The following is a 15,929-nucleotide window of genomic DNA, read 5'->3' as shown; positions in this document are numbered from 1 at the left end:
TCTGGTCCCAATGGGGTCATAATTCAAGGACTACTTATATATTGCTATCAATTTATTTACTGAACATGGAATGCTATCTGTGCATCCAAACTCAGGGCACTATCAGAGAAGAAAGCCTAACCTTTGGCATGGAATACACAAGGTTAGAAAAAGAAAATACTTCACATTCCAAAAATGCTTTGACCATAAGACTTTCCAGTTACCTTGATAATACTAATAAAAGAGAAGCAATTATAAGGGAAATGTTGACTGTCAACCTTTCTAAATTTTCTTGAGCCTTTTTATTCTTCCCAGCCTTTTTTGTTTACTTCCTAGAACAGCCTCTGGGATCAAGATTTTGCTGCCAGGCTAGGCAGACCCAGTAATACCCGAAATTAACACTGCCAACCAGTCTCTCCTTCTGCATAAAAGGAGTTGCTTCAAGTCTTGCGTGAAAGGAGTCCCTTCATTCACTGTTCTTCTCTTGTGGCTCCCACTTTCCTCCAAGCACTCTTTTGACACAATGGACCAGCAGCCCTTTCCTCAAGCCAATCTCCGAAGATCTTCAATCACGGCCATTTGCGGCAGTAATGAGATCCAGATCAATGGGACGCAAAACCACTCAGCCAACTGTTCTTTCAAGAGAGGCAACAGCAGCAAAAGTTTCCATAGCTTTGGGAGAAATCACAGGATTGCCTGTTACATGGGCCACCAGCCGAAAAACCTTAGAGGTAGTAGTATGGATATGAGAAGTATCACAGACCACAGCTTTTTCGTAGATGCCTACAATCTTGGATACACAGATATTCCCAAGCCAAGCTATAGAAATGAGGGGTTATTGGAAGTTAATATTAACAAGCTCCTCTTAGAACCTCTCTGTCTGGGAGTTGATCCACATGATCGTCAAGTCAAAGTCCAAGAGAAGGATCAAATGAAAGACCTGAACACACAGTTTGCTAGCTTCATTGAAAAGGTAACTTAATTCTTCCCTTCCTCCTCCCCCCCCTCCAATTGAGGCAGAAGGAACTACACACATGGCTGAATATACAGGGATTGAAGGCAAGAATCAAATGTCTCCTTAGTTTTGTTATCTCACTCCAGGAGGTATTGAATATTGTGTTATGTATAAGAATTTGAGACACTAAGGCTTGGTTTAAACATGTCTTGGAAAACAGTGTGGCACATCATGACACAAACGGTTCATAGTTTCTAAAGGAGGCTGACACAGAATTATCTATTTTGAGATTCAGTGTATGTGGGAGCCAAGCCAGGTTCTAAAACTGTAACATTGATTATTTGTTTGGATCAAGCATGTTACACATACAGAGCAACTGTGTTTTGTTAACTGGTTTAGAATTTAGCATGGTCTAGGCATTCATGCAAAGGATAAACTGACCCAGTGGAAAAAAGAAAAGTGTTTTGGAGAGGTTAGTGAAACAGAGTTGTTGAATGTGAAAATGTTTGAAATGGGCTACATCAATGACATCCTATTATTACACTGAGGACCAAACCATGTATTATTTGGGAATTCTATGCTTGGAATTCTAGATCTGGGATTCTTGCTATAATTTATTTTTTATGTAAAAGCAGACAAGAGAGACAGCACATTTTTAAAAGCAACAGGTCTCTTCTCCCTCCCTCCCCTCGCTTATTAGTACACTTAGAAGCAGATTGATCTTCATAAGAGCATAGTGTTAGAGTGAAACCGCAGAGACACACACAATATTCAATCTTACCTAACAAAGAAGATGAATTTGAATTGTTTCTTTAGCTGAGCTGAGTTAAGCTGCATGAGTTTAAACTGATTTGACTTTCACTGTCTTTAGCCTAATGTATTGCATAGAGGCGCTGTGAAGATAAAGATGAGGGCCTTAGAAGTTCTCAGCTTTTGGGCAGCATGGTGAGGTGGAAAAACATTAATTGTGTCACATTTTTCCACTGAATGGTCTTGATTGAACTTTCAGCTACTTTTCAGTGCCTCTGTGGAAGCTTCAGATTCAATTCTGCACTTTTGTAGCCCTGACCTAGCAGCCCTGTTTGATGTTAGTTGCCTACACCTATAATTCATAACAGGAAAAAAGAAGGAATAGTCCAAGGAAAGGTACTGTAAGATGCACAATTATTTTCACCTTATGGAGTGATGCAAATCTTTGTTCCTGAACTTCAAAGGACCACCTTCAAGCATTTGTTTGCAGACTTCCTTCTTAATTCCAGGCTTTAGATCAAAGCTGAAGCAATAGAAGTAAGTGAATGTTTTCAAAACTCTGGAAAATATTTAGTAAGGCACAGTATTTCCAAGGCAATGGGAGTGATTTGTAGCAAAGGTTACATCTTAATGGTGCTCATCCTTAAATGAAACCTTGCTCACCAGCAAATTAAACTGGCAGACCTACAACACAGGACTGGAGAGCAAGTGATCCAGATGTTACTGAACAAAGACTCCCAGGAGGCCCAGCTGGCACTTTCAAAACAGAAGATGATAGGAACAAATATCTGGAGGACCATAAATTTCCCAATTCTTAGTATATTGCAATCTGCCTCCACATATTTTTGATATAAAAATTGATTTTTTCAGCATAGTTAAATTCAGTCATGCCATTTGTACATATGTTTATTTATATCTGTGACCCTGATGTAAGCATGGCTTACATCTATATGTATAAGTAGCTATTTAACATAGCCACTTATATATATAGATAGATATCCTCTAAAAGCTAGATTCAAGGGATGAGAATTGGCCTAAAGTCTTTCAGTCACTTTGAAAAGAAGTTTGAACCTAGGCTATCATACTGATGTTCACCATCCTTACTAGATTAGTGAGAAGTATAATCAGAGTGTGGCTTTCCTCAGGGAACAATTTAATCCAAGCTTCTGGCTGTTTTAGGAGTTAAAACCCAGATTCCCACATTAGGTTTGGGTTCATGACCCATCTTTGCTAAGCAAAATCAGCTCATGGACATTAGAAGCCTATGCTAGTTCGACTGGAAGGGCTCTCCATCCTTGAGAGCTTCCCTTGATACAGCCCTTGTGCTTCCAGGAATTCCTGATCCTTTTGATAACAGATGTGGAGAAGACTGAGCAAGGGTGCTGCAGTTTCATCAGCTTCTTTGGTTCATGTTCAGCATATACAATCAATACATTTACTGAGTTATCTCAGGGAACTACTGACATTCACTGGGGATTAGACTGAGCCACCCAAACATGCTACATGTAAGAACAGCAAGTTCATTAACAAATCAAAGACTCATCCTACAAACCCACAGAGAAGAGGCTTTATTGTTATTGCGCCTTGAGATTTGTTTTGTTTAGGGCACCTTCTGCTGCAGCAGGACCATTTTTGGCTCATTCAATCTTAGGAGAGAGAAGGCCTCCAACCTCTGAGAGGGTCTTCCTATGGGAAGTCACTACTGCATTAAGTATAACCCTAAAGTGGTAGAAGGAGATTGAGGTTGGGCTCAATCTCCACATGTCCAATTTTTACTTGGCTAGATGGTATTGAGGAAGCTCCTTCGGTTTCTGAAATCCCCACTCTTTTCCACCATCTTTTATCTGCTGAGAAGACTTTGGGAGAGATCCCCAAGGGCTTTCTTTAATGCAGAGGAAAAAAATGGTATAAATAAGGGCTGATGTAATAATATGAGAGAATGACATTGGGCAAAGAGATGCTGCCTAGAGAATGGTCAAATTAGAGAGAGAATAGGATGCAGCTGCATAGTGGGCAGAACAAGAGGCTTCCCTGTGGCTACTATTCTATTCTACTTTTAGACTTGTAAGTTTCTGTTATGATGCAGCTTTACTGTAGAATTAGCTCATTTTGCCATGGTTCCTGTCTACTCTACCTAGTAAGGTTGACAAATACATTAGGTTGGGAGAATTTAGCATGTTGAATTAGGAAATCTTTAATTCAGGACAGGTGAGTCTTGTAGTTTCAAAGGTGCCCCTTTCCTAGCCAAAGTCTAAAATGTTGTATTAACTGTTTGTTTCTCAAAGCCTCAGGAATTGATCAGCAATGCACCAAATTTTATTCTCTCTGCATTTTAGGTCAGAAGCCTGGAGCAAAGAAACAAGATACTGATAACCAAGTGGGAACTGCTGCAAAACCAGAAGATGCCAATGGTTAAGAAAGACTTGAGCACTCTGTTTGACAACTACATCACTAACTTGAGAAAAAAAATTGATTATATGTTTAATGAAAAGAATAAATTGGAAAAACAGCAGAGAATGATGCAGGACTTGATTGAGGAGTACCAAAGCAGGTAAGCTACCTCATAAGAAGGTTGATCGTGCAATGTGGTTATTCTTTTTGGTGAACGGATGCTTACTCCACTGAAAACTCTTTGCCCAGAAGAGAGTTGTAGACCATGGCTGCAGATATTGTTTCTCTTCCTTGTCTCCTCTAAGCAAAAGCTAAGGATAAAAAAAATGGGGGACAAATTTGAGATATTGCAAAGTTAGCTTCAAGTAGAATTGGGCAGCATTTTAGGTTCCATATTCAAATGATTTTAAGCACAGGTAGTCCTCAATTTACAACCAAAATTGGGACCACAAGCTTTATTGCTAAACAAGGCAGTTGATAATAGAGTTGTCCCAAATTTTTTGACTTTTTTGCCGCAGTTGTTAAGTAAATAATTGCAAATTATTAAGTAAATGATGCAATCCTTAAATAAATCCGGCTTCCCTCATTGACTTTGCTTGTTAGAAGTCAGCTGGGAAGGTCACAAAATGGTGGTCACATGGCTCCTGTATGCTGCAACTGTCACAAACACATACGGGTTGCCAAGCACCTAGTCATGTGTCTGTGGCGAATCTGTGATAGCTGAAAATACAAGGACTGGTTGTAAATCACTTTTTTAAAAAATGCCATTGTAACTTTGAACAGTCAATAAATGGATGTTGTAAGTTGAGGTCTACCTCAGATATAAATGTTCCTATCCACAATTACTGTTGATTCTGGATATTTGTAAAGAATTATAGTCAGATGCTATGTCTATGTCCTTGCAGGCTCAAAAACAATATTGGGGGAATAGAAATTGAAATTGTACAGATTTATTGTTTTACCACTTCATGCCAAACAACATTAGCAACCATTTTCCTCTCTGAAAGGAATCACTAGCACTGTATTGTAGAATGTGGAGCACATTGGTTTAAGTGCTGACCTAGGACTGAAACAACCCAAACTGAATGCTGCCCTTAGCCATGGAAACTTCCTGGGTGATTTTGGGTCAATTATTCAGTACTTTACAGGGTTGTTGTTATGGGAAAATTAGAGGAGGAATGATATGTACAGTGTCTTGAATGTCTAGTACAGTGGTTCTCAACCTTTCTAATGCTGTGACCCCATAATACAGTTCCCCATGCTGTGGTGACCCCCAAGTGGGTGTGGCCACCAATAAGAGGGAGTAGGACAGCTAGGGAAAAGGGAAAAAAATGGCAGACAGCGTGGTTTGGCAACCCCCATGAAATGGTCGTTCGACCCCAAATGGGGTCCCGACCCACAGGTTGAGAACCACTGGTCTAGTAGAAAGGCATAATATAAACCAAACAAATGAAAGAAGGAACTATTACTAAACTGATTTCTTTTCTTCTCTGCCCTGCTTTTGCTTTTTGATATTCTGCAAGATATAAAGAGGAGAATAATAGAAAAGAACACTTAGAGAATGAGTTTATCGTGCTCAAGCAGGTGAGTAAGTAAGTGATCTGCCCATATTTTTTTTAAAAAAAATCCACATATGTTAGTACAAACAGAGGAATAAATAGGGGAAATGTCTATACTGATTTAACTCTAGTAGACAAGATAAATCCACTTACATAGTTATTTCTTTTGATAGCCAGAGTATACAATGCCCATTGCTTTCCCATTGACATTCCATAGTGTTTAAAGGTACAGTACCCATTTAATCCATCTTCCCGATTAACTCCATAGATCTGGTTGGGAATTCTGCCAGCTATAATCCCAATATTAAAAACACTGATAGATTGGTCTGCTCATTCCTAAGGGGTTTTGTCTGCATGTTCATACCAAACATGCAGAGAATGGCTGACTCTGGGCATGTCCAGGCATTAAAACAAAGAACAGCTTACTGTATAGGACCTTGGCTTTCAAAAAGGCAGAGAGAAAAAGCTCCCTTATTGATTTATGGATGCTCTCTCCTATCGCTATTCTAGAGAGATTACACTCAAAACTGCTTTAACATATTCCTAAAACAAAACCATTAAAATCAACAAATACTGCTACTCAAACAGCTGTTTCAGGCAGATGCCAGGGCTCTCTTGAAGAAGACTGTTTTACCATTTTACAAAATGTCCTTGAGGTAGGGACACCTATGGCCTCAAGGGCAAGCTCTTACAGAGACAGGTTTATGACTGTGAATGTCATTCTCTATAAAAGCTGTAATTTGGTTGCCTGCTGCTGTGTATATCAGGTTCTTATGCGTAGGGATGCATTGTTATGGATGCATATGCCTAACAGGAGAACATGTTCCCTTCCCATTTATTTTGTACTTAAAGAACAGGCCTCTGAACAGGCATAACAAGCAAATAAGACCAGTGTGTACTGCATAGCACAAAAATTATGGAAGCAAATACAAAACAAAGTAACAATTCAAAATGCAAGTTAGAATCACAGAATATAAGGAGTAAAAGAGTCTTTGGAGATTATCTTGTTCTACTCCCTACCAAGTTCAGGAATCTACTATTGCAGCAAAATACATTTTGCCAAATTTATCTTACCCAACCCATTTCTGAAAACTTTGACAGAAGTTCTGTAATATAAAGATTCAGACTCCATTTTGTTTTAAATGTTCTTCCCAAAGATTGGAATCAAACCTCTCGCAGCTACTGTATTCACTTTGATTTTGAAGTTACATATATTTTTATCAATGTCTTTTTCCTCCCTTCAGCAAGTAGATAATGAATTCAAAGAACAGAAGGAGCGGGAACTGAAGAGGGAATTGTTGATGGAGAATAAAGAATTCCTGAAGTGTTTTTTTACAGAGGTCTGTATCCTCAAATTGCAATGCAAACAACTCTTAAGCATTAGTACTAGAATTTTCATTGCATATCACTGATTGCTCAAGTATATTTACTGGAAAGTTATTGTTGAAAAAAGTAATGATTAGGTCCATAACCTAAGGACTTTGGAAATGCCAAATATTTATTTACTTTACTGATATCCCACCTTTATTATTTTTATTAATAACTCAAGCCAGTGAACATATCTAATATTCCTTCTTCCTCCTATTTTGTCCCATATACAAAATGATATCCCTCCCATCCATCCATCCTCCATCTTACTGATCCCTCTGCCATTATTTTATGAAGGAATTTCACATAGGGATCAGTCTTTTTCAACATAAACTGTCTTCTAGATTGCCACACTCCTCTACATTTTCCATATTGGAAAAAGGGCAAAGAGGTCCAGTTAGTAACAAGCTTCTTGGATCTCCTTTTGACAGCTTTAATACAATTAGAAAGAATAAATCTAGAAAGGTAGTTATAGCTGATTTAACAAATGTGCTGCTAGGGCTGAGCAAACAGCAGCCTCTGGTTCTGAAATGTGTATCAAAACACCCACATTCAGGAGCAAAATGCTGCAATACTATTATTAATTTTTGATTCTTAAAAAAAAAAATTAAAAGGCAAAATAGGTCTATTGGTGCCCTTACTGAAAATTTCCAGAGCAAAGTGATGGGCTTCCCATACTCCTCTGACAATTCCCCAATCTTTTAAAAGAACTTTTGGAATTTGATTGTAGGATTTACTGTAATTGTGACCCTACAAATAATTTTTGTACAATTTATAGGAGAATGTATATGACTTTTGTTATGTTTGCTGTTCATTGCGGCATAGAAGAGGCAGCAGATGAAGAGGCAGCAGATGAAACAGAACTCCCTTTACTGCAAAGGCAAAACCGAAACTGAAAAGCACATTCTCCACCCCTATTTATACACTCAGCTTAGGAGGCGGCAACCAATCAGATTATAGTATTCTCCCACTTAAATGCATACTAACTAGTCTGTAGACCAGTGTTTCTCAACCTTGACAATTTTAAGGCATGTGGACTTCAACTCCCAGAATTCCACAGCCAGCATTGCTGGCTGTGGAATTCTGGGAATTGAAGTCAACATGCTTTAAAATTGTCAAGGTTGAGAAACACTGCTGTAGACAGAAAGTCTGGCTGGCAGGCCACATGTCTGCTAACCGTTCTTACACAGATCCCAGCAATCTGTTTCACAAATTTAGCTCAATACATTACAACTTTTATGAAGCCAGTTTGGTGTAGTGGTCAATGTGCTGTCCTAGAAATCAGGCGATGGTGGATTCTAGGTTTCCCTCAGGCCTGAAAGCCAGCTGGGGGGGGGGACTTTGGGTCAGTCCTGCTTTCTCAGTCCATTCCACAGGGTTGTTGTTGTGGGGTAAATGGAAAGCAAGAGTATTAGGTATATTCACTGCCTTGAGTTTACTGTATAATTATTTTTAAAAATGAAGTGTTTTGCTAGTTGAGCTTGGAAGGGTTGATGAGACTTGTGTGACATAAAAGAAAGATAGGCTTCACATCAGGTGTATGCCAGAAGCGATCGTCATTAAAATGATGTATCGATGCCATCAATTGCTCAAAAATTAGATGTGCAAGTAACTTTGGTCCATTAATTTTCTAGAGAGACTGTTAATGTCACTTCCATTGCTGAGTTATGATCTCAAGCAGATTCTGTGCACTTCCAGGAACATGCTATATTGAACTGCCATCCCTCTGACACATCTGTAGTGCTCAATATGGACAACAGCAGAGATTTGGACATGGACGTCCTCATCAAGAACATTGATAGTTGGTATCATAACGTTGCCCAAAGAAGCAAGGAAGAAGCTAACCTCTTTTATCAAAACCAGGTATGAAACCAAGTATGGGTGGCTGATTCTTCCCATTTTTTTAGTGTTCATCTAAGTAACCAGAAAATAAAGAAAACCAGAACATATCATGTCCTGATTTCTGATTTGCATCTTCTTGTTAGCCAACCCTTAGTTTGTAGGTTTCATATTAGCAAGGATGCTCCATCAGTCTTTTCTCCAAGTACTCTTCTTTTCTCCAATGCTCTTCTTAACAATGCTATTCTTGGCACTGTTGACAGCTGCCCACACCAAAAGACATATGAACCTCTCATGTAAAGCTAAAGATTGATTAATTCTAAGTCAATCAAATGTATTATTCAGCCTAGTAGGTAATTATAAGAATAGTAATATCATAATAACATAGTCAAAGTGGGCTAATTAAAATATCCAAATCAGTGGATATGATGAAACAATTTTCATATCATTTCATTAATCTGTTCCTCAATTACTGAGCCATTGCTATTCCTGTAAATATCAGCACTGGTAGTCACAGAGGTGTGAAATAAAGTTACTTCATTTTCATATGTGGTATCAGCCCAGCTTAATACTGCAGACATTGTAATGTTTATTTTATTGCATATTACATTATTTGCTAGATCATCACTAGGATGGCTTAGAGTATTTCTAAAAATCCTAGTAATAAACTAAGACCTCGCTAATGAATCAAAATAGATGGTGGTACTAGCCATCCAAGTAATGATCTAGCACAGGGGTGTCATAAACTGCCGGCCCAAGTCATGTAGAAGCCATGCCCACCCCATTGCCGGCAATGGCAAAACCGTCCCGATACATTGCATGACATCACGTGATGTTGCGAGTTTGACATGTCTGATCTAGCATATAATGTAAAAACTCATATTTCTCACCCAGTATACAAAGATGTCATAGTGGAATAGGCAGGTACTATATTTGCAAAAAACAAAAAACAAAAAATAACTCCAAGACTCAATATTTGGAGTTTAATGTTTGCAACCTGGATCTAAGCGCAACAAATTATTCTAAATAGTAGGACCAAATGAATCTCAGTTTTATTTTTAGGAGTTGTTTTTTTTAATCCCACCTCTATTATTTTTTATAAATAACTCAAGGTGGTGAAAATACATAATACTCTTTCCTCCTTTTTTTCCACAATAACAATTCTATGAGGTGGGTTGGGGTGAGAGACAGCGGCTATCCCAAAGTGACCCAGCCAGCTTTCATGCCTAAAGAGAGACTAGATCTCATGGTCTCCTGGCTTCTAGCCTGGTGCCTCAACCACTGGATCAAAGAGGATTAGATTCCATCCAACAATATATTTAGCAAACAAACCCAAACTGCATCATCACCCTATCCCCAAATTGTATTTATTTCAGGTTTATCATTTAAAATAGCTTTGAGAAGATCATTTATTAAGAAGTACTTATTACAAGTGTGGGGATGGGGGTGGAGAAACAATAGAAAGCAATTCTGAACTGCCTATATTTGGATATATTAGTGAAAGGAAGGGATCACTTAATTATTTAGCTCTTGTGGCTTATTTTGAATAAATCATCTTTTCGTTTTAAGCATTCTGTGATACTCTCTTAGAGAAGATCTCAGAAATATGCCACTTTGCAACTTTGTGACTCAGCTAATCCCTTCAGATGAAATCTGAATAATTGGATAATTGTACAGTGGCAGATGATTCAAGAATGTTTACAGGTGAGGATGGAGCTGCTGGTTCCCAAAAGTACTTTTGCTCAAGGGAACCCATGGGCTTCTATTTAAAAAGGCTGAAGTTCGACAACCAATGAAGTGGCAATATTAATGCTTCTAGATCACAGTTCCATTGCTCTTCTGTCTTTTCTCTGGCTATTAGATTGAGGATCTTCAGAACAAAAAATGCCAGTGCCGTGAAAGTCTGCAAAAAACCAGTGATGAAATTACTGAGTTGAACCGGCTTGTCCATTTGATGCAGAGCAAATTAGATAATGAGAAGAAAAAGGTCAGAAAAATCCTTTTGTTCCCAGAGGCGCCTTTGTAAAGATCAATATTTAAATATGTTGGCCTTAAGATATATAACATACCATATAGATGGTGGGTTTTTTTTTGCTGCCATGGAGTCAAGCACCAATAATATGGAACTCAAGAATTATGTCAAACTGAGGTAGGCAGTACATACTAGTAAACAGCAATTCACAATGATCCTTATTAGCATGGCCACTAATGAGAGTTATAGTGGGAGTTATATTTGAAAATTCGTTGGTAGTTTACAAAGATGCCATAGTATTTACTTATAAAAAGGAGTGTTGCATCTCTTTGATACCGTAGGTACAATGAAAAACACAAAGCTCATTCTTTCGTTGCACCAGCAAAGATATCTATCTTCCATAAAAAAGTGTTCTTCAATGGATTAGATTTTAATCTGGGCTGGAGAAAAAAAAATCAATTCCTTCCACCATCCATCCACTAAGCAACCATATCTTTCTTCTTCCTTGCCCATTTTCACATGTTCCTATCCAGAACCCAGCCATGAGGTGTGAGAATTTAATGGAGACTCAGTCTTGTTATTGCTGCCAGATATAATAGCAGGGGGATGGGAGGGGGTGAGCTCGAAGGATATGAAAAGGAGGCTTTAGAATCAACTGACAACAAGGCAGAGACCATAAAATAATTTGTGCAGTTTTGTGAATAGAAGATGGAATTACTTTTATTTTATTTTTGCAGATAGCTGCTTTGCAAATAGCCATTGAGGATATTGAACATAAAGGAGACCGTGCACTAAAAGATGCCCGAGCAAAGCAAACAGAGCTTCAGAATCGCATACAGAATTCCAAGGATCAATTGGCTGTCATCTTACGGGATTACCAGGACCTCATGAATACCAAATTGGCCCTGGATATTGAGATTGCAACATACAACACAATGCTGGAAGGAGAAGAGAACAGGTGATGCTCAAATAGAATCTCAAAATAGGATGGATTGTTTTATTTACTACTGCACTGTCCTCGGTATTGGCAGGATGTGTGTTAAATGGTAAATGTTAAATGGTTCAGTCTGACAAAAGCAGCAGTGTGCCACTGGGATGTAAAGCACTGTGAAGCAGTATATAAGTCTAAGTGCTATTGTTATTGCTATTGTCAGAAAAAGCTTACTCCTTTTGCCTTGATATCACACGCATGTCCAAATGGGTGGAGCTTGTCATGCAATGCAACAGACTCTCACCCAACTGTTGTTGTGCCACAATTACTAAATGAGGAGCGGCTTTGAGTTGCCTCAACAGGGCTGAATGACATTAGAAGGTTATTCTTCATCATAAAATGGGTTCAGCCACTGTAGTTCTGATAACATGTCTGTTTATTCAGGGAAATGAGATAGGAGGAAAGTATCAATGTGTCCCCACTTGCAGCAGCCATTGCACAAATATGTCCAGACAATGTATTGGGGGAGGAGGGGCTCAGTTCCTCTTAGGTTGTCTTCATCTCATTCTATAAGTGAGAAAGGCTTAAGTTGTCCTTAGTTATCTTGTGTTAAGCTATTCTTTTGCTCTTAAACTAACCAGCCAGCTTGGCTGGTTGGTTTAAGAGCAAAATAATAGTTTGGTGTAGCTTGGTGTAGTGGTGAAGGTGCTGGTCTAGAAACCAGGAGACTGTGAGTTCTATTTCTGCCCCAGGCAAGAAAGCCAGCAAGGTGACTTTGGATCAGTCACTCACTCTCAGCTCAAACCACCTCACAGGGTTCATAATGTGGGAGAAAAGGAGGAGGAAGGCATTAGCTATGTTCGCAGCAGTTAGAGTGCAGTACTGCAGGCCACTTTAGCTGACTGTGTTCAGCAGGTCAGCAGTTCAAATCTCACCGGCTCAAGGTTGACTCAGCCTTCCATCCTTCCGGGGTAGGTAAAATGAGGACCCAGATTGTTGGGGGCAATGTAAATATATATGTACATTGCTTACTGGTGTACACCGCTTAGAGAGTGCTTGCACTTAAAGCGGTATATAAGTCTCATAAATAAATAAATAAATACATAAATAAAGGTGAGATGACAATCAGGCCATCAGAATCCAGGACAGCTACAAGTTGTGTAAAATACTATTTTAAAAGGTATCAGATCAAAGATACCTGCATTTTCTTCAAGATCAGAAGCTGCATGTGTCTGACAGCTACTAGGGAACAGATAGAATCTGCTTCTGAGCTGCTCTCTAGCTCCTAAGTATTCAAGAGGGACCCGGCTGGCTCTGGTGCAAGCAGGACTCTGGTTGAGATGGATCATTGATCCAATCCAGCACATGTGTTCCTAGAATTTAGGTTTTTGTCTTAACCCTGGCCTTAACTTTCAGCCAGTTATGTGGTCTTTAGCTACTCATTGCCTTCATCCTTGCCTCTTGCAGCATGGGAATGGTAACAACAATAAAAACAACAACAACAACAACAATAAAAAAGGCTCAGTGGGATGATGTGAAATGATATAAGGACAAATATGTACTAGTTCATTGTAGCTAAAGGCAGAATGCTCTTCTTCACATAAAGCTGCTGCCCTCTGGATGAAGCCAGAGTAGAACTCTCTGAATGCTTAGCCAAGCTGGCCAATGGCTATAGTTTCAAGTCATATATGGAAGTCAACAGTTTTGTTTTATTGTTCAGATATGTGACATTTGCTCTTTGTTATAAAGCATCTTTGCATCTCTCTGTCTGATTGTGTCTGTTCATCCATTCAGTTACTAAAGAATTTTCTTGTTGGTAGAAATTTCAAAACTAATCTGAAAAATTCATATCTGTATTACACAGATCTTTAAAATATCAGAGCAACCAAGGCTATGCAATTTAAGAAATATCTGTTTTTTCCTTCCCTTTCTTTTAACAGAATACGCACAGGAGGAACTGTGAGGATGGGTAAGGAATCTGAACTTTCTTATAATCTTTTCTCCAAACATTTAATTTCATTCAGTATAAGTTCCAGGAAATGTCTTAAGAATCACTCACTGATCATGTAATTCTTTTATAGCAGTCACAAGTGCTACCTATCCACTCCATAACATGAATCATTAGAATGAAGCAAAACCAATCACATATGGAATTTCATTGCTGCCCATGTGAAACTCCAGTGAAGAAGTTGCACCTAATCAGCTGACTGCTAGAGAATTTGTAGAACCTGGGTAGCTATGCAAATTAATACAAAAGGGAAATGGGGCTTCCCTATAAATTGATCACATGAAACAATGGTTTTATTTGAATGCCACGATAAGCCACCATTTATTGTAACATCAATGAGCTTAGTCTCCTTTCAGGCTCAAGTATCCCTTTCAACGGCATCCAGTTTTGGTCACCATAAGGAACTGATATTGAAACTCCAGAAAAAGTACAGAGAAGAGCAACAAGGATGATTAGGAAACTGGAGGCTAAAATTTATAAAGAATGGCTGCAGTGAAGAGAAGGATTAGGAATGACATGATAGCAGTCTTCCAGTATTTGAGGGGGCTGTCACAAAGAAGAGGGGGATCAATATATTCTCCAAAGCACCTGAAGGCAGGACAGGAAGTAACAGATGGAAACTTATTAAGGAGAAATCCAACTTAGGACTAAGGAAAAAAATTCCTGACAGTGAGAATGATTAATCAGTGGAATGGCTTGCCTTCAGAAGTTATGGATGCTTCATCACTGGAGGTTTTTAAATAAGAGATTGGACAGCCATTTATCTGGAATGGTAGAGGGTCTCCTGCTTGAGCAGGGGATTGGACAAGAAGACCTCCAAGGTCCATTCCAATTCTTCTGTTAATCTTGTCTCCTCCACTGATTAGAAGGATTGACCTCCACTTTGTATGAGTGGCAACAGAGACAAACTATAATTAACCATGGTTGGCTCAAAACTGACAAATTTAAACTACTATTTATAAAGCTGGTTTGTTTTCACTGTCATTCCTACGAATTTTAAATTTACACATAATGTTCCTTTGTAGATTTTATCTGCAAAGTAGACATGTCCTTAAAAAATATGGGTTATTGGTAGGCTAACAGGGCTCTAAATTAATATTCACCAATAGAGTGCGGCCTTCTGGGGCAAGGTTGTGATCTGCTTGGACAGAGATGGGCCAACAGGAAGAAGCCAACTGCATCATTTGTTGCCCTATGCAGTGCCAGGATGCATATAAAAGTTGGACTTCTAGAGATTTGGCTTTGTAGACCAACCTATTTTCTTGAAACAAAGCCATTGCCCATTACTATGTCTGTGTGGGACTCATCATTTGTATGGGTTAAAATGATCTCCCCCACCACCACACCCTTGTCCTCCTGGTTGAGACTGAGGAATGACAAATAACAAATTTGAAAACACATAGCTAACTCATCACTCCATTTGGCCAAGGCCTAGTTGTCATAAAGATTGACTCCTTTTGGGTCAGCAATAATATAAAAAGGGTGATGTGAAAAGGCTTTTCACTCCTCCCCATTTCCTCCCATTCTCTGTAAAGGCTGGCATTTAAAGGCTGGACCTGGATTTTTTTTTTTTTTTTTTTTTTTGTCCTGACAAAAAAAGAGAGAGGAAGCAAGAGAGGGTGGGGGCTTTTTAAATTAGTAGGGAAAGCCTGTTTGCTCAGCATGGAATTGCAGTGTCTTATAACTATTTTTGTGCTGCTAGTATAGAATGCCAGTTCATTTAGGAACTGGTAGAATGTACACTAATTAGTAGATCTATGACAAGTTCCTGCTAATCCTGACAGGTTCATGGATCACCACCTAAATTTTGCTTTGCATAAGTGGACATAACACAGATGGCAGATGACCACTTCTTGTTTTAGAAAGAGATCTGGTGTTGTATTAGACACATGTTAATAAGTCCATACGTCTGTATTTCCATTCTATTTCTACAATTTATACACCTGCACCACCAATGGGAGCTTAAAGTTCTGCTACAGGTTGCACTTTTTCTATTAAAAAAAAATACCCCAAAAAGCCAAAGAAAAAGGCTCCACCTATGCAACTTGTATGGTCCTAAATAAATTTTGTTTTCTATATTCAGCTGGAAATGACACTGTAAGAGACGTAGAAAGGGAGAAACAAAGATAACTGCAGCATGAGCCCATGAAAAAGGCAGCATGTAGACAATTACTTTA

At 38.8% G+C, this 15,929-nt stretch overlaps 1 protein-coding gene across 1 annotated transcript; it reads left to right on the top strand.

Annotated features, from left to right (window-relative positions):
• Window positions 1–502: 502 nt before the first annotated feature.
• Window positions 503–11,775, top strand: LOC120302973 (keratin, type II cytoskeletal 5-like). Its single transcript, XM_039332016.1, has 8 exons — window positions 503–677; window positions 783–952; window positions 4,021–4,235; window positions 5,599–5,659; window positions 6,879–6,974; window positions 8,701–8,865; window positions 10,703–10,828; window positions 11,551–11,775. Exons 1-8 carry the CDS (start codon window positions 503–505, stop codon window positions 11,773–11,775), a joined length of 1,233 nt encoding a protein of 410 aa, XP_039187950.1.
• The last annotated feature ends 4,154 nt before the right edge of the window (window positions 11,776–15,929 follow it).

This window comes from Crotalus tigris, unplaced genomic scaffold, assembly GCF_016545835.1.
Source record: "Crotalus tigris isolate CLP2741 ecotype Arizona unplaced genomic scaffold, ASM1654583v1 scf7180000024441.2113493, whole genome shotgun sequence".
Classification (NCBI taxonomy): Eukaryota; Metazoa; Chordata; class Lepidosauria; order Squamata; family Viperidae; genus Crotalus; species Crotalus tigris.
The sequence above is the reverse complement of the archived record's forward strand: the minus strand, read 5'-3'. Positions and strand labels throughout refer to the sequence as shown.